Source organism: Zingiber officinale, chromosome 4A (assembly GCF_018446385.1).
Source record: "Zingiber officinale cultivar Zhangliang chromosome 4A, Zo_v1.1, whole genome shotgun sequence".
Taxonomy (NCBI): domain Eukaryota; kingdom Viridiplantae; phylum Streptophyta; class Magnoliopsida; order Zingiberales; family Zingiberaceae; genus Zingiber; species Zingiber officinale.
The window spans coordinates 130,844,532-130,866,930 of NC_055992.1; the positions used below are offsets into that span (position 1 = coordinate 130,844,532).

Below are 22,399 nucleotides of genomic sequence, written 5' to 3' on the forward strand. Positions count from 1 at the left end.
TATTTATTTATTTATTTTTATAAAAAAAAGAAGCAATTGCATTATTAACAATGTTTATTAATAATTATTACAGTAGTTTCCTGACTACAATAGCTTGTTAAAATACTTTCAAAATTAATTAAATATTTATAACTCAATTTTTTAACTGCAATACACCACCGAATTAATTTCCTCTAGTGATAACTAAGCCCAGCCAGCCGAACTAAATTTCAAGGAGTTCAAATTTATTTGATAAAATAACCTACCTAAAACAGCTAAGTCATTAAAATACTTATTCAAGTTTGCCTTAGATTAAAATGAAGTAAGTGAAATAATTTTTCAATCTTGACTTGATTTATTTTGTATGAGTTTAAGTTTTGTTTATACTTGACTTAAATTTAATTCATTTAAATATTATCTAGCTCTCAATTCAAGTTTATTTGATTATTTAAAATTTTTACTTATTTAATTAATTATTCAAATTTGTTTATTCATTTTAAATTTTTTTTATTTATTTAGTATATTGATATGATTCATGAATATTATTCATGAACGTTGTGAGCTGAACACATATATGTTTAAGTTTTATGTTTAATTTAACGAGTTATTCAAACTTATTTATTTAATTGATATTGTATGTATTGAGCGAATATCAATAAGTTATTATTAAATCGAACATCAAATTTATTCATGAACATTAGATTTATTTACAATCCTAAATACAATCTTCAATCCTAAATACAATCTTGAAATGTTGGCTGTGAGACAATGAACCATTCGCACTTTCAAATTTATCTGGGTCATCGAAAATTTTTGCAGGACCAAGACACATATGTATAGACTAATCTAATCCAGAATTAGTGTCAAATTTTATTCAACAACACAAGCAGGAGTTAATGAAGACCAAATAAGCACAACGAAAAGTGCATTGACTATTTTTTTTATTGTTCTAAACTTAAAGTCATCTTCAAGTTGTTCATGTGATCCTCAAGATTTGGACCATTTGAATCGATTAACAAGTAACTAACTTTGGAAATAATGATATCCGGACTTAAAAGAAAGTCAACATATATACAAAACATAAGCCAAAGAAAGACGACTCGTTATTGAAGATTTAAATGGAAGAGTGAAAGGAGTACTCACACTAATTGCTAGCTTATTTAGTGGATGAAGATTTGATGGAGCCCGAGACTTGAATGAGCAAGACAAAAAGAATGGTTTCAATTGATTCTTAAAGATAATTCAAACTTGCATTCACAGCGTCATTGATGAGTCGAAAAGATTATTCAAATCAAATTTATTATCCAAAATGCATCGAAAAGAACAAGTCTTACAGATTAAAAAATTCACAAGGAAAACAATAGTTAGTCCTCGTATTGGAGTGTTTTTGTGATAAAAAAAAATACACCAAAAGATATTCAAAGTCAAATAAAAAAATAAAAGCGTACTATGCGATTGAAGATAGAAATATCTGTGGCTACGTGGATGAATTGAATGAACGTGAGATCCTCTTCAATGCTTTGATTTGTAAAATCGAGGCCTGTTGGTGAATGTCCGACCGTTAGCTCGAACGAATGCTGTGATTCCCAGACTCAATCCAGTCCACATGAATGATAGAAATAGATGTCGAAGATCGGTTTGAGCTGACAGACAAAAAAAAGAGAGTCAAGACAGTTGTAAATGTCGAGATTTTTTTATTATATTCAAGCATGACAAAAATGATTCAACTATTCAAGAATACAAAGTATTTTGATCTAGAGACAATCTAACTTTTGTTCCAATAAATTATCTTAATATTTGAGAGTAAAAAAGAAAGAATGGTTTGAGTTCCAATCAAACAAGTTATAAAAAGTGTCACAAAAGTTTCAGAAACCAAAATTGCGAATCTTACCTCGTCGAAGAGACATGAATGCAAACATAAGCCCACACAAGACTAGTGCCAACGCCAATCGAAAGGACTACAATGAAAACATTTATCAAGAAATTAGGTTGCAAATTATGGGGAAAATAGCACACAAGCTCCAATTTAACCACCCCAAGCAGGAAGATGTAGTTACTAGGATCTCTTTGACTGACTATTTCTTTATAATGATTTTTTAAAAAAAATTATGACATTTCAAATTAGGATTATGGGAGGATTTTGCTACTTTTTCCTCTAAGAAAAAGTCATGTCTACATTATTTCTATTTCATATTTTTTCCCTCCACTTCCTCTATATATCTATTAATACTAGGAACATTTTATATGCTTTTATTATGGTAGTTATCTTTTTTGACCCGTGATTTACCACCCTTCACATAAAGATAGGCTGTGAGGGATGTCTAAGGTGAGTATAATAACCTTTTTACTACAATTATAGTAGTTATCTTTAAACTCCTCCCATCCCCAACCACTTGCGGTGCTATAAGCTGACCCCATGATTTATATCTCTTCATATAATTTGGGGATGGACGCCTGGGGTGAGCATAATCACATTTTGCTACAATTATAGTAGTTATCTTTAAATCTTAAAAGTTACCCCAGATAACCTACATTTTCAGAGTACACGAATTCAAACTTTTTGTATTGGAAAAGATGGTCAACAATAGGCAACAGGATTCATGCACCATTTGCAAGAACAAGTTGATTTCCTCACTTTGAGAAAATATGCAGGAATAATTTAACGAGTCAAACGTTACCATATATGTCTCTAATGCTCCAACTTTGGTTGAAGAATCCAAATCTCTACTCACAGACACAATATAGTGTCCTTGGAACAAATCCATTGCATCCTTGTATAAAGAAACAAAAAAAAAATATTAGTCATAAATGAAGGCAGTAATAATCAATACAATTAACAATAGCAACATTAAACAGAATAAATAAAAAAAAGTGTTATTGATGTTTACCATTCCATTACCATAAAACACATGGAGATAACATAGAAGAAGGAATAACTTCTGGTCAGTAACAAAGAATATCTAGTTCAGATTTAACATATAAATAATCAAGTTTATGAAACATGGATAAAATATGGTCAAAGAAAAACAATGGATTAGGTATCAAGTGGCATATGGTTATATACAACGCTGTTTTGTTGTAACAAGCCTGTGGACTTTGGCAATGGACCCAAAGTAAACAAAAGTAATTCACAAAAAAGTCTGTATTGTGATTCAAGTAAACAAAAGTAATTCACATGCATGAAATTGGTTTCCGTCATATTGGAGAAGTTGAGGGAGAATATAAAATCTTGGTGGATTAAGGAATTTGGGTGGCACATCAATCAAGCTCTGTATTCTAAAACTGTCTTTTGCTACGAAGATAATATGAGATCAATCAGCGCATTTAGTTTCTCCATGAGTTTCAATACTTCAACGGTCAATATGATCAAATCCTAATGCCTAGGTAACTTGCAATTAACTTACACATGCAAAAGCAATGATATGGATTGGTGGTTTCAGTGTTTCAGTTATTAAATATTCAGATCCATATTTGTAATTCTTTTTATTGTAGTCAATAACTTGCCACACCAAAACAACATTGTACCTTGGTGTCTGTGGAGCATCTTGCACTTCTAATAACACCTAGCACAAACTTTGGGGCTATTTTACTCAGGGAGTTTGCAAGCTAATAATCTGAATAAAGGTTGACATTGAATATCTCTCATACATTTCCTATTAGAATCTCATGCCTCAGCAAGCCATCACATGCATGTTTGCCTCTCATCACCTTCCTTCTTAGAGATCCTTTTCAAATAATGTTTTTCACTATGCTTTTCTTATGAGAAGGAAAAGAGCAATGACAGTCTAAACTATAAATAATTGTATGCTTTGATTCTCACATATATGAACTATGTATACCACAAATCAGAAAATACTAGAAGAACTAAAGGATTTTGACTAAAGGTTGTTCAACAATAGTGTTTAAATTGAAAATTTAGCCATCCCACAGATTATAGATATATAATCACCAGTTTATACCTGTTTTGTCCCATCAGCAAAGTTGTTCAAATAATAACGAGCAAGAGCATTCCATCCATCCTTGGCAATTCCTTGAGCTGTCCGTTTCCCATACCTGGGAAAATCAAATAAGACTAAGCAATGTACTAGACATGAAAATAGCAATATGCATATGACGTTAGACAAAACTATGTCACAGTAAATTCAATGAAAAAAATTCAAGGATATCAATACAAAACATGATAATAGAACATCCTGAAGGCTACAGAAGGAAATTCTTCAAATGCTAACTATCAAGTAGGTAGAGAACCTAGTAATGATCATCGAACTCTGAGGAACAAGTTCCAACAAATATGTACATCAAGAAACAACAGCAAAAAAAGATAGTCTGTAAACCAAAGGAACATAGTAAGAAAGGATCTTCAATACCAATTATCTCAAGGTTTAAAATATTTCATCAAACTGCATGGTACAGGCAGTAAATATCAATTCGACAAGGGCCCAGCACAAGAACCATCAAATTCCAAGTGGACCATTGGTGTACTAGGCATAAACAGTATGACTGACATATTGCTCTTTGCTCTATTACTTGGATTCTTCATTTATCCCTTATGTAACCACGTCAAACACCCATACTCCAACACCATCACTTTGAGTTGTCATTTGACAACCCCACTTCACATCTAAAAAATGTTAACAGCCACCATGGTATGAAACTTGGAGCCCCATTGTGCTCCAGGGCATAGCCAAGCTAGTCACCACATGATAGATTTGTAGGAATGGGTAAGGGTCGATTCCTGGTGAACCCGGCGTAAAAATTCCCTCCTACATATGACTATGGGGCTGGGGAGGCTTGGGGTCTATATGACCTTTTGCAGAAATTGAATCCCCATTTGTGCCATATACTAGTACCTCAAGTCCGAGTAATGGTGGACTAGTGGCATATTTTGCATAGAGATAAATGTAGGACTAAAATCCATATAGCTGATTCCAAATAGTGGGGACAAACCATGATGATCAATTTTGATGCACTATATGACAGATCATAGTTGTACTGCCAAGTAAGTGGGTTACTTTTCCATTGAAAGAGAACTAATGGTGTTGGTTACATCTTGATCAAGGTTTACGTACCAACATGTCTATATACTCGAATTGTTTCCATATTCTTTAATCACAACAAATCTAGTGTCATACCTGTATCAATAGCAATGGCATGTAACAACTCTCCTGTAACAGCATATTCAAGGATAATTTAATATGCTTATCAAGAAGGAAAAAGTATATGCGCCATAGATCTGAGAGGGCATACTCTCTTCTAGCTTTATTTCTTAACAATACAAATGATCTTGATTTGAAGGAGTCAAAACTTTCATTCCTTGCCGATATTCAGCTTCAGAAAAGTTATATATCTAGTACACATTAACGTGCAGATCGGCATATATATATATCCCTAAGATTTGGGTATGATGTACTTGTTCAACAGTAGTGTAGTCGAGTATGTGCTAAACAAGCATGTTATAAAAGAAAAACAATGGAGCAAATGATATTTAAGGTGTTAGTACTGTTTTTAAATCAGTGTTCTGGCTCTTGCAAGTTGCAACACCTCCTAAGATAAAGGATACTCATAAGGAATCATTCAACACAATCAAAGTATTAAAAACCATTCCATACCAGTTTCAACATCTTGTTATAGACTAGTATACCAAGTAAATGCCTAGTGATAATCCACATTTTAGTAATCAATCTCCAAAATTAAATACCAGACAGTTATAAGCTTTAAGGATCTTTTTTTTAAAGGATCCTATTGAGTTGTATTGCCATAGTTAATCATTGAACTAAACAAAAATAGTACAATAAGAAATACTACCTTGGAACTTGAACACCTCAAAAGATAAACTCTTCAGGGCATACCTAACAAAATCTCCTTTCAATGCCGGAGTCCCAGAATACTGTATACTAATTGCATCTCCATGGTTAGCCCATACTGAAAGTAGTAATTACAATATTAGAAATTGTACCCAAAAAAAGTACAAAGTTTTACAGAAACTCACAAATTTTATAGTTAGCATCGAAATATGGATGAGCAGTGATTGCCTCATCAGGACCAAAAAGACCAATTCGTTTGAGTTGGCTTTCCAACATCTTTCTCCCAATCATGTTCTGTAATTAGAAGATAGAATATCTAGTAATGATTTCTAGAACATGGAAATTTGAGCATGTCAGAAGACACAAGTACAGAAGATAAATTTAATGGATCTTTTATGAAGTTCCTACTTGGAAATTAGCATGAACTAAAAATCAGAATTTTAAAATATTTCACAGTAAAAGACCTTACCTCCAAAAAGAATAAATAATGAAGACTCCAACACTGAAGAGATAATACAATGCAAAATAAATAAAAGTGTTACATTTTATATGGGATATCGGTTTTGAAATATCTCCTTTTAGAAAATATGATGAAGTAAATCACTTAATCTAACATCTTTAAGCTCGAACACTTCACATAAATTGGGCAGGTAAAACAAGGAAAACAGTATAAAAAAAAAAAGGTTGTTTCTAATAGGACTTAACAAAAGCACGCATAGCAAGTCAAAGGTAACTAGGTAATGTTCAAATTGCCCATCAATCTGAACATATACTACAGCAAGGAAATATAATAATAGAGGAAAGATGTATATCTGGCAGGTAAATAGAAAAGAAAGTGAATGCATAGTCGATGAAATCAAATATAGATTTGGTTAAGAAATTTTATTGGACTTTCTGTCAAGCATTTGAGATGAACATTACAGAAATTTCAATAGGACATGCAAACAGGAGTAATGAGAGCATTGAGAAACTGAGATTTCAAAACATTGATATATTTGAATTGATTTGTTCAAGTTGTAGTCCATGCTAACATTAACTATGATACACAACTTCTAGGCTGAAACGTAAGGTGAATTACATAGTTTAGCTACTTAGGTATAACCATTTGTATGGATGCTATTTTATCTTCTCGAAATTTCACTCTCTAATTCCCAACTGCTTAAAGGTTCAAATTAAATTTTCATTTAACTACACAAACATTATCAAAGTAAAAAAAAAAAAAGTAAAAAGAATGTTCAGCTTTACTATAAAGGAAAAGAATTATTTCTGATGATCAGAATGAGTCATTACAACAACCTCCATCTAACAATAAACAAAATAATTCAAAAGGAACAAAATAAGTAGAATAACTGACAACAATTGTTTTGCTTCTTTTCATAGGTTTAAATCTGCCTTTGATAGGTTTAGATTGCATGAGCCAAGAAATCAAATAAAAATAACATCTTTTGCATAACCAAAATGAACACCAAATACATTTACCTGTGTAACATTTGTTCGATCTAAGCAGTCAATACAATTGGTTCTCACAATTCCTGTCTGACTTGTAACTTTCTCGCCTTTGTCATTTGATAGGAAGTACCTAAAAGATCATCATAGGATTCATTGATTACAATCAATGAGCCAGTTTCCATTAGAGGCACACAGATAATGAGATATTAAAAGAAACTTGTATGATTATAGAGTCATGAACCCTGTTCTTCATCTGCCTAAATAATCAGATGAATGCATCTTTTATTCCTAATCGTGGATAACAACACGTCCAATAGCTTAACTGTGTTGGCCACCCAATGGCAAGGAATCAGAGTTACCCTTTGATTCCATGTGAACTAAATTAAATATAGAAAACCATATTTCAACCATTTGACATGACTTATTAATCAAGGCAGAACCAAGAATATACTGATTGCCAGTAAATACCAGATGAGGATCTGACATTTCAGGTAGCAAGCAAGTGCTCCACTCAAGAAACCTTGTGCCTCTTGAGTTTTCTTGAAGCCATGAGCCCATAAGTGGAACTTCTTTCTATCCTTGAACCGTATTGTAAAAAAACACTTCACCTCTAACTGGACAATCCAATTCCCATTGGAATGCAATTCTCATGAACTGCTAAATAGGTCATGCAACACCAGGAGAAACAAACTAAGATTTTTTAAAAAAAAAAATTATTAAGCTGAAAAGTGAGCTAACATGAAGGGTTGGGGCTTCTTTTAGAGGCCCAATGACAGCCCAACTTGGGAACCAAAAATACAATATTGTTGCAAACTAGATAAATAAACCTATCTTTAAACTAACTTAATTTCATAAAACATAATTAAAATAACCTAGTTTGTAGTGATTTAACCAAAATAATATATTGCATTTCTTAATACTCATAAAATTCAAGATCTTCTGAATTTAAAACTACATAATTTTTCTACAACATTATACTCCACCAAAGAAAAACTCATTTGGCCATCCTTTCTCTATTCCTCTTCATGATATTTAATATATTGTAAGTTTACAAAGGAGCCCAATTCCTATAAAAGATTAGCAAGTCAAAAGTGGTTTGCATGAATGAACATTGAACAAGTTAGTGCTGCATCAAAAAGAAAGACACTTGAGCAAACAACATACCCATGCTTATTCAGGAAATCCTCTATTTGGCTATAAAGGATCGACAGACGCTCAAAATGTATATGGCCACAGATTTGGTGGAAGTCAAAATGTACATACCTAGAGAAGATAATATATATAATTAAAGAAATAAGACAAATTAATTTTATTATCATGATGCTGTTTTTTTTTTCTTTTTTTTTTTCTTTTTGAGCCTAGTGGAATAAGACTTGGTTATTGTTAATGCTTTTTCTTGAACAAGGGTAAATGTGTATATATTGATATCAAAAAAGAAAGTGTACATGTACTACTATTGTATGCATGATGCTATTATTCTGATGCTACATTACCTAATATCATCATTTTGAATAGTCTGCATGGCATTTGCAAATCTTTCACTTAGACGTCCCTCACTTCCATGCTGATGATTGTGTCAAATATAAGAAAGCATGAATAAAATCTGTACAGCTTTAAATTCTCTTTTGTGTATGCAGAAAGATAAGTTAGCAATGTAATATGTAAAATAATAAATGCAACAACATCAAATAAATTCACCGCACAAGAGGAGTTTAGTAAGGTAAGAAAACAGCATTTATAATATGATTTCTTGATAGACTAGCTCTTAAGTCGAGATAGGAGGAAGTAAAGATGCAAAATTAATCTTGACATTTAGCATTAACGAAACTATGAATGCGCTGATTACTGATTATAGCATCTCCATTCCTGAATAATCCTATTCTTTCTTAGTTTGCATTGCAGGCTCATACCAACGCGACTCAAAGGAATCCATCTATGCTATTACACGATGTTAATAATGTAATGAGCATACTAGATTGGAGGGATATGCATGTTGGGTTCTATTTTTGAAATCAAGTCTTGCATACATTTACTAGCATGGTACTTTTGACTGTGGTATTTATGTAGCTTCTCAAATATTCCTCTTTTACTTCCATACTTGATCATATTGCTTTGTAAACTAATTGTGTAAGTTAAGATGTTTCCATAATATATTATTTTATATGTTTGAGCATCGAACTTTCATAATAACAAGGGAAAATCAAAGCCTTCTATCAATTAATTTGGTCTACATTATTTCTTATATTAAGAAAGTTCATTGTGCAATGCCCATACATATGCATGAGATTCAAAAAACCCAAGTTCCCAAACATTAGCATACAATTTGAAACTTGGATGAATCTTAAATATAATCTCATGCAGACTCACTAAAGCCACAAGATGGAGGCAGAGACATAATCAAGCTAGGTTACTTTCCTTTTTTTTCACCTTTGATAAAATCTATTTAAGTTGATTCACTAAAATAATTAGGTTGGGATCTCTCATTTTTCACTATATTGTTCACAGTTGACTTAACTAATCTAATAGAAAGAATATCTATAGATATATGCGAACAAAATATAAAAGAGCACAAAATATGTGTCTACCAACCCTGCAAGATAGTCCAAGCCCATATGTATCTGAAGGAAAGGGGGACAGGTGATAGATCTGTGACTACATTGATACCTCTCGAACAAGGAGGCTGGGTAGTTATACTACCACTCCAAGATCCCAATATTGTCATCAAATAGGCAAGATATAATGTAGTGTATGGTACATACTGGTCGGTACAGAACATTCAGTCCCATATAGATTAAATTCTTCTAAGCAATGATATTAAGAACATATCATTCAACTAATAGTGAACTAAAAGTTAATAAAATATTCAGTGTCAATGTAGGCCAGAGTATCATATTTAACCACAACAGCAAATACTTTGCATAAACATAATGTGCAAATTTCTGAGGAACATGAATAGTTAACAATAAGATAAGCATGAAGGATGCTACAGTCATGATTACCTGATTGACAAGGTCAACAGCTACAACTGAACCATACTTTTTATTTAAATCTAAGAAGTGCCTTTCAGCCACACGAGACTGTCAAATAGAAAGAAGAGGATAATGAGAGAAACTTTTAAGGAGCCTATTTTAGAAAGGAGAGAGTATCAATGAATTATTACCGCCTCATCAGGCCTAACAATATCAAATTTAGGTTTATATGTCAGGTCAACAATTTGCTCCCATAGAAATGGCATTGATCCACGAATCTGCAAGCATTAATTTGATAAATCCTCTTTCAAAAAGACTTTCTATAAACTAAACCCTTAATATGTCATTTTTCTTAAATGTTTCAACTACTGATAAAATAGACACTGGATGAGAAATATGGATATGGAGCAACCAGATGCTAAAATCAATTTGCTTAAACAAAGAACACTGTATTACTGATTAAACAGGCAGAAAGCCAACTATTTTGGTAGATACTTAACCTACATATTGTCTGCTTAATTATTCTATCAAATATCAGAGAGAGAAATTCACCTCTATTTAGCAATTGTATGTCTAATCAAATGGACTGCCTTCTTGCTTCTATGCAATGCTTAGAATACACAAGTAGTTCAACAAAGAAACATATCTAGAAGAGCAATCAAGGATACTATTGAGCAATCTAAATTCCAGATGATGCTCAGAAGTATCTCAATGTATTATGTAAACAAGTGCATCCATTGAAAGCATAAGACAATTTCTAAACTTTTTTGTACCCAACACCAAGCTGCAACCACACAAACAAGCATAGCAAACAAGTTTTGCTAGACATGGGGTAATTTGATTCGATCTAACATTATAACAAAAAGGAAAAGAAGTAGTACTTGGACAAAGGATGCTGTAAATCCATTAGTTTGCAAAATCTGTTCTGATTCAACAAAATTTGCAACATAGCCTTCTGAGTCAGCTCCTCTTCTCCACATCCGAGTACCTTAAAGCAAAATACAGATACGATAGTACAATAATTTCTTACAAAAGAAGAAACTAAAATTGAAATGAGCGAGGCACATCATGTTATGATTTGAACTTGGGTTTCCTTCCACTTGGCACAGTGTTATAATTCAAATAAATAATCCAAAACTGAAGCAAATAACAGTGAGTTTTTCTAATGAACCAAAACCTGCTCTCCTTGTGCATCGACGTGCAATTAAGGTAACATCAATGATTTGTGAACCAATGGCTGCTTGAAAACTTTGGAAGCCTGATATATGGTTAAGGCTATTGCAATAACTCAATAAGTTACTCGAAACTTGCAAAACGGGACTAAAAACAAACAAGCAAAAGACAATATCAGGATACTTCCTTGGATGATTGGTAGCATATACGAATCCAACTGCATAAAGAAATGCAACATATTAACATATCTGATAAGCTCATGCTAATTCATTCAAGCAGTTTCTGAGAATCACATCTCACTTTGTTATCAATAAGTGCTTCCAACATATAGCTATTCCAAAGAAATCTAGGTTCTGCCTGCAAGATAGCTTAGATTAAAGTGATAAAGACAGTAACAAATTGTCGTAATTAACACAATTTTGACAATTCAATTTTCATACTGTATCTATGTAAAACAAGCAAATATATCCTTATTTTTTTAATGGTCAAGTCAAAGATCATACGAGTCCTCAACTATCTAAATTGATATAGGCTACTATAACACATGTCAACTTGTTGAGTACAGGTATGATATAGTACAATAAAAATGCAATTCAAATGACTATTTAATTGTTATATCCTTATTTTTAAAATAAAAAATAAACTAAATGAAAGAGTACTGAAAGAGTAAAGCACATCTAAATTTATCACATGTTTTGTGTGATAAAGCATGCCAAGTGTCAGCATTATAGGGTGCCAAAACATACCATTTTGAATGGGGATTGACATGGAACAACATTGGCAATGTGACAGCAGAGCTACTATTGGGCCTAATAGAAGTTCAAAATGACTAATTGAACAAGTCAATTTGCTTGATTGTTTAGGTCAATGATGGTCCCTTGCCAACCCAAACTCACCTTTTTGCTAATTTTTTTTTGTCTTGTGCTTTAGAATACCATGAAGATCAGCATGGATGAAACAAATTCCGCCAATTGCACGACACATAGAACCATAGTTGTCAAACTTAGTTAGTCGAGCCCGATGTTGATGAGTTGGGTCAAAGAAAGATATCAGCTATATGGAAGACAAATTTTGAAAAATCAAAGATATGATCAAAAGGAAGTATTCACTAAACCTACAAAGCAGTGTTGTAAATGACGGTAGGTGGTGGCAGTGTAGTGACCGCCTACCGTCTAGGCAGTTGAATTTTTTTAACTTATTTTTATACATAATTAAATAATATATTAACTAGAGAATAAAAAAATAAATATAGGATCATTTTTTTAAAAAAAATACTATAAAATATATTAACTAAAAATAAAAAAGTTAATCTAAATATTTTTTAAAAAATAAATAATAATTATATATATATATATATATGATAATTTTATTGGGCTTTAATTATGTCTACTTAAATTAGCCCAATCATAATTAAAATTATTAATATAAAATTTCGATTAAATCCTAGTTAAAAAAAAAAACCTATTCTATTCGGCGATCTTCGATTTTTTGGCGTCAGACACGTCGTCGGACGTGACGTGTTGAGATGCGTCGTCTAAGCCCAGTGACGAGTCCGGACCTGTTGCCTGGGCACAACGATGAGTCCGAACCCATCATGCGTGTCCGAACGCAACACCTGAGCTTGGCGACGAGTCTGGAGGCGTCGCCCAAGTTCTAATAGGAAACGCTTTACCGTCACCTTGAGGTCCGCCTCCCACCTAGGTGGCCGCTTCAACCACCATTTAGAACAATACTACAAAGCGAGTAGGATTTTTTTTCGTTATTACCAACTTCTCATTGAATTGAGATCTAGGCCTAAATTTGTGTGATATGGAGGAGATCAATCTAGAAACAAGGATGTCGCAAATGAATAAGAGACCTTGTTAGCATGCCTCAACCTAGGTATTTCTCTTCTTCTTGTCAACAACACCAATTAAAGAAAAAGACACTGGAAAATATCTTTGAACTAGGCATTGCTTTATCTTCTACCTAGCAACATTACCTTTTTTATCCTCAATGACAACACTTCTTTTTTCAGGCATAAGCACACATGCCGCATGTGTTTCTGAGGTGACAAACGCAATATGAAGTTGGCACTATGAGGTTGATTTTATACAAGCAAGCAACATCTAATACTAGTAAATCAATGGATAACAGAACAAGATCAAAGCTTTAAAGAATGACTAGGCAAAACCAAGTACAGGCACACTCAAAAGGCCCGTGTGATGCCAACACATCTTGTTTCTGTCAAGGACCACCACCTTGATTTTGAATGAGAATTACAAACTTGTATTGCTTGTCTATGTCATCCTACATACAACTCATATCAGGAAATAGGTGTTCAAAAAATTCACTCATTTAAGAGAGAGAGAGACCTAATTTGAAACTCTTAACTTAGATTATTTTAGGTTGTTCGTTAAAATCTCAAATTTTTGTGAGTTTCTTCCCTCAAAAACAGGATTTTGGTGCTAAAATGAGATGGAATAATTTGAAATTTATTATAGCATAAGTGAAGGGCTAGCCAAGTGTCTTTAATGGAACATTTTTTGTAAGCGTTAAAACATTATATGAGGTAGAGTGCAGATAGTCTAAATTGCCTGTCAAAGATGCAATAATTGAGATCATTTTTCTCATTTCTTGATGATAAGGCACATACATGGGGAAAACAAAATCAAATCTAATGGTTGTTCTAGGAACATAAATACAACATAAAGGCATCAAAAACCACTAAATAAATATCAGACTTCCAACAATGAAACATTGTCTTAATCAAAACCCTTCCAAATTACTCTCAATCTATTAAAAGGTACAAGAACATTTTGAATGAAAATTAAGCAAACCCAAATCAACAAATTTCTCTTACATGTCAGGAGTAAAAAATTTGTACCTGTCTCCAAAGAGGTACCATCTTCGAGTCATTTCCCAACTCATGTAACTTCTGCAAGCTGCCAAACAAATAATTATTAGCATTAGAAAACAGTAGAACAAAGACATTTGTAATTTAAGCCACAAATGCCCAAAAAAGGTCAAATTAGTATACTGAATATGTTTGTCAGACTAATTATGAGATGCAGAGTAAGAGACATTGCTCAAAATGGGCCATAACATAAATCAGGTATTTGTTGGGGAGAATGTTAAGTTAGTAGTGATCATTATGAAGTAATATAAAGCAAGACTGGCCTAGACATGAGAAAACTCACTATCAAGTTGAAGAATTTGTAGTTGTAATTGAGAGAACAATAAATCAGTGGTGCTCATCCAATTAGAATAGCATTTAATACTTTCGACCAACTCTTAAAAAATGTAGATCCGCTATATTAACGCCCCCCCCCCTAGTGCCAGCCCCACAAATATGGAGGGATGAACATGTAGGTACACAGGCGTCAGGCGCATGGTGGGGTAAACCCCAAGTTGTCAGTTCCTGAGAATCGACCCTGGCCATTACGCCAGAGATGTCATACGCCCACCATCTGTGCTGCGTCCTAGGGGCATTCGATCAACTCTTAAAGCTTTATAACAACATTAATCTATTTTAGAAAGCACAGGTGCTTCTTGAAGGGATTTTTGGGTTCAAGCATTAAGTCCACATGAAAGAGGAATATGATAAGGGGTCACTAACTAAAGCTGATTTCAAAATTACATACAAGTCATACAACCATTTCTGACTTGGACCTTGTGGAAGAAAATTGCCATGTTAGTTATATGCATAATGGTCAACTAGTTGAACTGTCAGAAAATAGGGTTGAGACAAAAGAGTGAGAGTTGCACCATTGGTCTTCTTGGTCACCTAGGAGACTAGCATAAGATTACCTCCCTTCAGGCATGATTAAGGTAATTTGACATTAAAAATTGACTGAGGAGACCATTTCCAAGAGAAAGCAGTGCCTGGTGATAATAGTCATTATTCCTTTAGGCATCATAAGTACAAGGAATTAAAGAAAATATCGGAGGCTGACTTATTTTAAACTCCTCAGTCTCTTGCTATAATTACCACCTGAACAAAAGAGCACATACTTGGCATCAAATCATTGATCAGTAGACTTAATATATCCAACAGCCAACAAATTTCAACACATGTAAATCAATGACAAAAGAGAAAGAATCTGAAGAATCAAATCAAGAAAACTTTCTACCTTGTTAGACAAAAATTAACGAACCTGACATCACAGACTATAGATACTACAGGTTAAATTTTACATGTTACACACATCTCACAAAGATTCCAACTAGTACACACATTAAATCAATAAATTAGTTCATCGGGTAAAAAGAAAATGTGGCTAAGAACACATGTTTAGTATAAGTACAAAATTATAGCATATTAACCTGAAAGAAAAATGACTTCAATTTAAATTTTATATATCTAGCTCATAAGGGAAGAACTCTGGAAAAGATAAATTCAAAAAGAAACATATTTACCATAGAGTTAGATTGACGTCGTAGGAGAAGTACAGGCCTGGCGTACTTTGTGCAGCCTCTAGAAGAACAGAAAACTCAGATTCCATCTTTTTCTGTCAATATATATTTTAACCACAAGTTATTATTTATGAACAGATATTATCAATGAACCAAAAACATATATTTTAACCACATAAGTTACAATTACTGAATAAATGTTACCAGTGAACCAAAAATTTAAACAAAACCCTTCCAACCTGCTCAGACGAAGAATTTTTCAGAGAATTATTGCATGGAAGAATCTGCATGCCTGAGACCTTGTAAATTGGATGCCCTAGGTAAGATCCAACACATTCACGCTCTGTTACAACCAACAAATATGATCCTGCAGCATGAGTATATTAGTTAGTAAGAATATCATACTAGTAGAAGCTAGAAAGTACAACAAGAAGAGATAAATCTGAAGTGCCATTTAACTATTGGTTCTTTGTCCTCCACTAAACTTAATATGACTATATCAATAGTGATGTTTATATTTAAAAAAAAATATTTGAATTATGTTAAATTAAGCTTTCGTCTCTAATCAAGTCAAGTCAAAATATAGAATCAATTAGTCATCTTCAAATATATACATACCAATTACAATGCATTGTCTCCAATTTTACCGTCAAATGACACCTAATGATCTTGAATAGTATTTTTTCCCCTAATAACTCCACTAATCAATCTTAACATTAACATCTTTGCTAACTAACTTCTTGTATATGTTCTTTCCTACTGTCAAAATAGATGGTTATACCACAAAACACAAAATATTTCTTTTTGCATATTGTTGAATAATAGACAGAGGACATCTAAAATTGTTACTAGTAGAAATCTTCTCTTTGACCATATTAATTATTCTCACTTTTTTTTGTTCTCAAAAGCTACAAGGTATGGTTAAAATAATATAATGCATTTAATTTGGCTATAAATAGTATGAAAAAATATCTAAAAGAAAGCATTATGTGAAAATAGCAGAGTTCAAATTAAGCATAGAGCCTAACTAAGCATTATATATATATATATATATATATATATAAGTGAGGAACAACACAAAACCTACAAGCCATATAATCAGCAGCAAAACCATCTACAGATAGTGGATAGAATGTCAACTCAGTCAGAGATTGGATCAACACCTCATCTTTCATGACTTAAAGGAAAGAAAACGATTCCTACCATTAACATGGGAAGAAATTGATGAATTCCCATGAGTGTTCCTTGTCAATGACCGTCAAGTTGTTGAAGCAACTTGATAAAGTATCAGCTGAAGGCTAACAGATTCGATCACACACTTCCATCAAATTGTGTATGCATTATAAAATTCATAAAGCCAGGATAAATCTTCCACATATGAAATTGTTTGTGTCCAACAACAAAAATAATGTTCTTCATTGAGACAATTACCAGCTTTTCCATCCTCTCTACAAGTTACAAGCTATGCTAAACCTAGTTACCAAAAAGGATCTCATTAGAAACAGTGACAATGTTGAATATGGTAGCAACATCTATCAGATATGGGCATAGATGTTATGGAAGCACAGAATATTATGTTATATTGGCCTTACAACCTGCCTTAATCCATGCTAAAAAGGATCACATTAGAAACAGTGATAATGCTGAATATGGTAGCAACAGCTATCACATATGGAGGTAGATATTTAGGCAGCAAAGAATATTATGCTTGCATTGGCCTTACAATCTGTCCTGCCTGATTCTCCTTCAACATATGCCCACATTCGTTGCACTTTGCCATCTCCACGGAGTGTTTATGTCCTATAGGGTCATCATTGATCTTCTGCAGCACTGACTCCTCTACTCCCAAAACTTGCCTATAGAGCATCAAATATGTTTTCTTCCAGTTCACCATCTCCATTTTCTCCCTGTTGTCTTTGCCTCTGCCTGGATCTCCTTTGATTCAGACCACACCTCACCAGCCTTGCATCATCCTCTTGTAGCCCTCTTTGACAGCTTTCTCTGATATTTTCCACTTCATTGGTTGCACTCACTGCTTTCTGTGTTCCTTTGCATTTGTGTCTTCTCTAGACAATCAAATATCCTCCTCTTGCATCTAGTCATCTCAGTTTTCTTCAACACCAACCTTTCAAATTGACACCTGCACTGTCATCCACAATAATCTGCTACAGATGTAGAAAGGATGTAGCTCCTGTGCATTCGACAATGGTTTCTCATCCTCCATTGCAATATCCATGCCACCTAAAGCCAACATCACCCTTGATTGTTCCTTTGTTTTGATTTCTTTGGTATTCAAATTTGGATGGATATGCTAATGAAAAGAAAAGAAAACACTGCTTCCTCTCCTTCATGCAGCCGCAGCCTACCATCCTCTTCTCATCCTATCAACCTTGCACTGGTCACCTCTTCTTCCTAATAAAGAGCTTTACCTCCCTCAATTCTCACTAACTTTTGTTCCCTCAAGCGCTGTTGATGCCTCTTTTATTTGTCATCTTTTGCTCTTGTTTTCTTCACATTTTGCCCCCTCCAGATGAATTCTCTAGAGTTGAGTGCCTCTCCAATGTCTGATTCAATTCCATCCATATCAGCGCCATCTAGATCCAGATCTGAATCCTTTCATCATCTGGCCCCCCAACTTCCAATGCCTATTTGAATTCAGAACATACTCATCAGCTCCAAGACCCAATTCTATCATCTCCAGCCAGATGACAAGAGAAGTGTTTGCTGCTTTATTTTCTTTGTTAAAGCAATGTTATGTCTTCATATTCGGTCGTTCCAAGAGATCGCCATCCCTCTCCATTGAATTTCTTCCTCGAGCACAAGATTCTTCTCCAATGATCTATCCACCACATTGTTATTTGTTCATCTTCTCTTTCATTCTCTCATTGTTATCCTCTTAGCTGACCCTTAGGAAACCTCATTGAGTGATTTCCTTCAACTCCTTCATTTGACTATTCTATGTTGTCAACATTGCTGTAAGGAGAAGCTCACTCAAGATATATCTCCTAGATTTTGGGCTCAGCTATTGTGTTCTTATTTCATCATTGGCATATCTTAGTCAATTTTTATGAGACCTTTATAGTTTATATAACAAGATGGACATATATAGGTATGGGGAGTGATTAGGTATTATAAAGTATTGCGGATTTAGTCCCAGATTGAATGTTTCAGGTTTAGAGTTATATATCGAGTCCAATATATACTGTGTAATAGATGTCTCTCATCACTAGCATACAATATTTCTTTCCCATTTAATAAGAGCCAAATAGAATCTCAAGAACCAAATAAAAGGCTCCACTATCAATAGATGGCTTTCATCACTAGCATACAATATTTCTTTCCCATTTAACAAGAACCAAATAAAAGGCTCCACTATCATAAGTTCACCCATGTTATGCAGATAGGCCTGTGACCATAAGATTTCAAACCTTTGTGACACTTGAACCTGCAGTTACTGGTCAACGAAATGATCATTACATTTCTTCACCAATCATTCTTGAAGTAAACACTAAAACTGGGTCTCACCATTCTTTTGAAATGGGTTCAATGGTCAACAATACAATACAAATAATACCTAACAACAATATGTTAGGGACAACATACACATACCTACTAAAAGCTTAAGCATGCCAATCACGCCAAAAACAGGGCGAACACTTGGAGACTGTGTTGTGCACTTTGGAAGTTGAGCTGTACATCGAAACAGATAAAATTAGGTGAAAAATTTTCTTTATAGCTTCAAGGTAGTAATTATGTAGAACTAGAAGTCAAAATTTCTTTAAACAAGTTGATTAACAAGGTAAATAAATTACTTCATGAATGTAATGGTGTTCAACTAGCAACCTGATTACTGAAAAAAAGCTACCACTGCAAAGAGATATTCCTAGCCAGCAGTTGGTTAACATGATTGAATTAATGAGACTTGAAATCGGGTTCAACATTCTACTGTCCCAACTATTTAGAAGCATATATACATAGATCTTACACACCACTGAACTCTGACAATCAGGTTTTTTATGTCCTTTCATATTAAGTCAAGGACAATTTTGTTTAGTCTATAATCTACCACCCACAACTTTAATTCTAGCAATTCAACTAATAAAAAAAAACAGAGAGTAGAAATAATGGATTAGACAAAAATAGGAAGTCCTTAATCCATATATTTGTTATTTAAGAAACTATACTTGATTATAAAAATAAGCCAGCAGCACAACGACAAAATATATGAGGGGAAACAGACCTATTAAGCTGCTTGATCCATCAGTGCGACTGATCGACAAATAAGAATCAGAAGAGACATCAATTGGCTCAAGGATATACTTGTCGATGAATTGCCATAACCTCAACCGTGTGTAAAGCATCTTTCCATGATCACCCTTATCATTGTCATCCATCACTGTACAATCAAGAATTAGAAAAATTGAATATTTTCTACCTCTAAAAAACACCCGCATATGAGTTTATTAAGATACAAAACATGGCAAGGTCTGCCAAAGGAAGGTTTGTATCAACCGCATAAACCAATTGTAATAAAATCATCCAATGAAGAAAGTAATAACAAAAAAAGAAATGATAGTTTGCAATTGGTTAAGTATCTATATCTAATTGAAAATGAGAAGAATAATCAGAGGAAACTACAATTCTAAAATTTATATAGATACAGTGCAAACATGATTGCGAGAAAGCATGCCCTCCAGATATTGCTGCTTGTTAGGTCTAAAGCGCATATCTCAAAAGAATGAAGATTAGAACAATGAACACATCAAAATTCAAGGAGAAAGAACATAGTAAAAAGACTAGAGGTCAATTCTTTTATGAAGGTTGGTCTCAAAAAAGATGGAAGCAAAACCATTACTGAAAGTATCAAACCTAAGTTTTTGCATGCACATAAGCTCACCAAACCCAGTTCATGAGTTTAGATTCAAGAAGGGGAGTGCTGAATATAGCAGTTGAACAAACATTTAGGTTAGATCCAAAATTTGAGGGCTATATATATCAAGACACTGAACAAATCATATATATAATAAAGACAACAGGAACGAGAGATAAGAGATCAAACAATAAAATCAATAATTGCGCAAAAATAGATGAGATCCATGGAGAATGCTATTGTTTTGTGGAATAGACAATATTACCTAAGGAGGGACGGACCAGAAATTATTATTTTTTCTTTCAGATACGACGACGTGAATTCAAAATCGAAGAATCAGCCATTATGACATCAGGTGCGATGCGAGAGATAAGGGATCAACCATCAAATTTGCTAATCGTATTAAAAAAATCATCGAGAATGCTATGCTTGATGGGAAACAAAGAGGGGATATTCAAGGACTGGGAAGAGTTCAATTTACCCTAAAAATATCAAGCAATCGATTTTTCTTGTCTGAAAAACTCTAGATTCTTACGTCGTGAAATCAAAATTGAAGAATTCAGATATGATCACAATAACAGTGTAAACGAAAACTTAATTAAGCGGAGAAGGAAGAGCATTGAGTCTTGCGTTACCTGCAAAGCGACGAAAAGAGGGGGCGATAAAGCGGAGGCGCCGAGGGGCGAGAGAAAGGAGGAGAGGGCAGGGGAGGAGTGAATGTGAGAGCAGCGACGAGGAGGAAGAGAGGCAAGAAATAGGGGTGGGGAAGGCGGAGGAGGGAGCAATCTGCGGTCGCGGGCTTCGCGGTGGGGACGGCCAGCGAGCGCCGATGCAGAGCATGCGCTGCGCACAACGCCACAACGGTATCCGGTCTCCCTTTCTCCCTGTTGGTATCGCCACGTTTATTCGAGGTTATTCGATGTTAGAGTAAATTTCATTTTACCCACTAAAGTTTACTTAATTTGTAAAAAATACTTTAAAATAATCAATACTACTATCATGAGTAAAATAGAGAAAAATCTTCAATCACAACTTAAATTTTACATGTAATCCTCACTCATAAAAAGCTTTATTTCCACTCCTTCTATGTAAAGTTTTATTTATTTCAACTCCCTTATACAAATATTGTTATCTAATTATCCCTCAGATTTTTTAGGTACAAAAAGTCCAAAAATTAGTATAATTTCACTTAAAGTCAATACTTTACAATCGAGTATATTTTCTATTAAATTGAGCATGATTTTTTTCCTGTTTTAATATAATTCATCCTAAATTCAATACTATTTAAAGAAAATCTAGTATATTTTCTATCCAATTAAGTATCATTTAAATAAAATCTAGTATATTTTCTATCCAATTGAGTATCATTTAAAGAAAATCTAGTATATTCAAGTATATTTTTTATTAAAATTATCCTTCATATTTTTTACGTATAAATAATCTAAAAATGAATATAATTCCTATTAAATTCAGTACTTTAAACTAGAATCGAGTATATTTTCTATTAAATTGAGTACAATTTTTTTCCTACTTAATATAATTCCTCCAAAATTCAACACTATTTAAAGAAAATTTAGTATATTTTCCATCCAATTGAGTATCATTTAAAGAAAATCTAATATATTTTTCATCCAATTGAGGTGGAAAAAGAATCGTACTCAATTTGATAAAAAAATATATTAGATTCTAATTTAATGTACTGAATTTTATATTTATTTTTAGATTTTTTATACTTAAAATATGAGAGATAATTAGATAAA

The 22,399-nt window shown here is 33.4% G+C and overlaps 1 protein-coding gene across 1 annotated transcript; it reads right to left on the reverse strand.

Annotated features, from left to right (window-relative positions):
- Positions 1–1,261: 1,261 nt before the first annotated feature.
- LOC121971227 (phosphoinositide phosphatase SAC7-like) lies at positions 1,262–21,523 on the reverse strand. Its single transcript, XM_042522384.1, has 21 exons — positions 21,275–21,523; positions 20,010–20,165; positions 19,379–19,459; positions 16,009–16,136; positions 15,773–15,864; positions 14,241–14,298; positions 11,675–11,731; positions 11,558–11,591; positions 11,379–11,459; positions 11,083–11,189; positions 10,393–10,479; positions 10,232–10,309; positions 8,726–8,796; positions 8,397–8,495; positions 7,263–7,362; positions 5,969–6,077; positions 5,829–5,901; positions 3,939–4,032; positions 2,658–2,750; positions 1,871–1,937; positions 1,262–1,622 (listed from the first exon to the last, which is right to left on the reverse strand). Exons 1-21 carry the CDS (start codon positions 21,477–21,479, stop codon positions 1,492–1,494), a joined length of 2,001 nt encoding a protein of 666 aa, XP_042378318.1. The 5' UTR covers positions 21,480–21,523; the 3' UTR covers positions 1,262–1,491.
- Between the last annotated feature and the right edge of the window lie 876 nt (positions 21,524–22,399).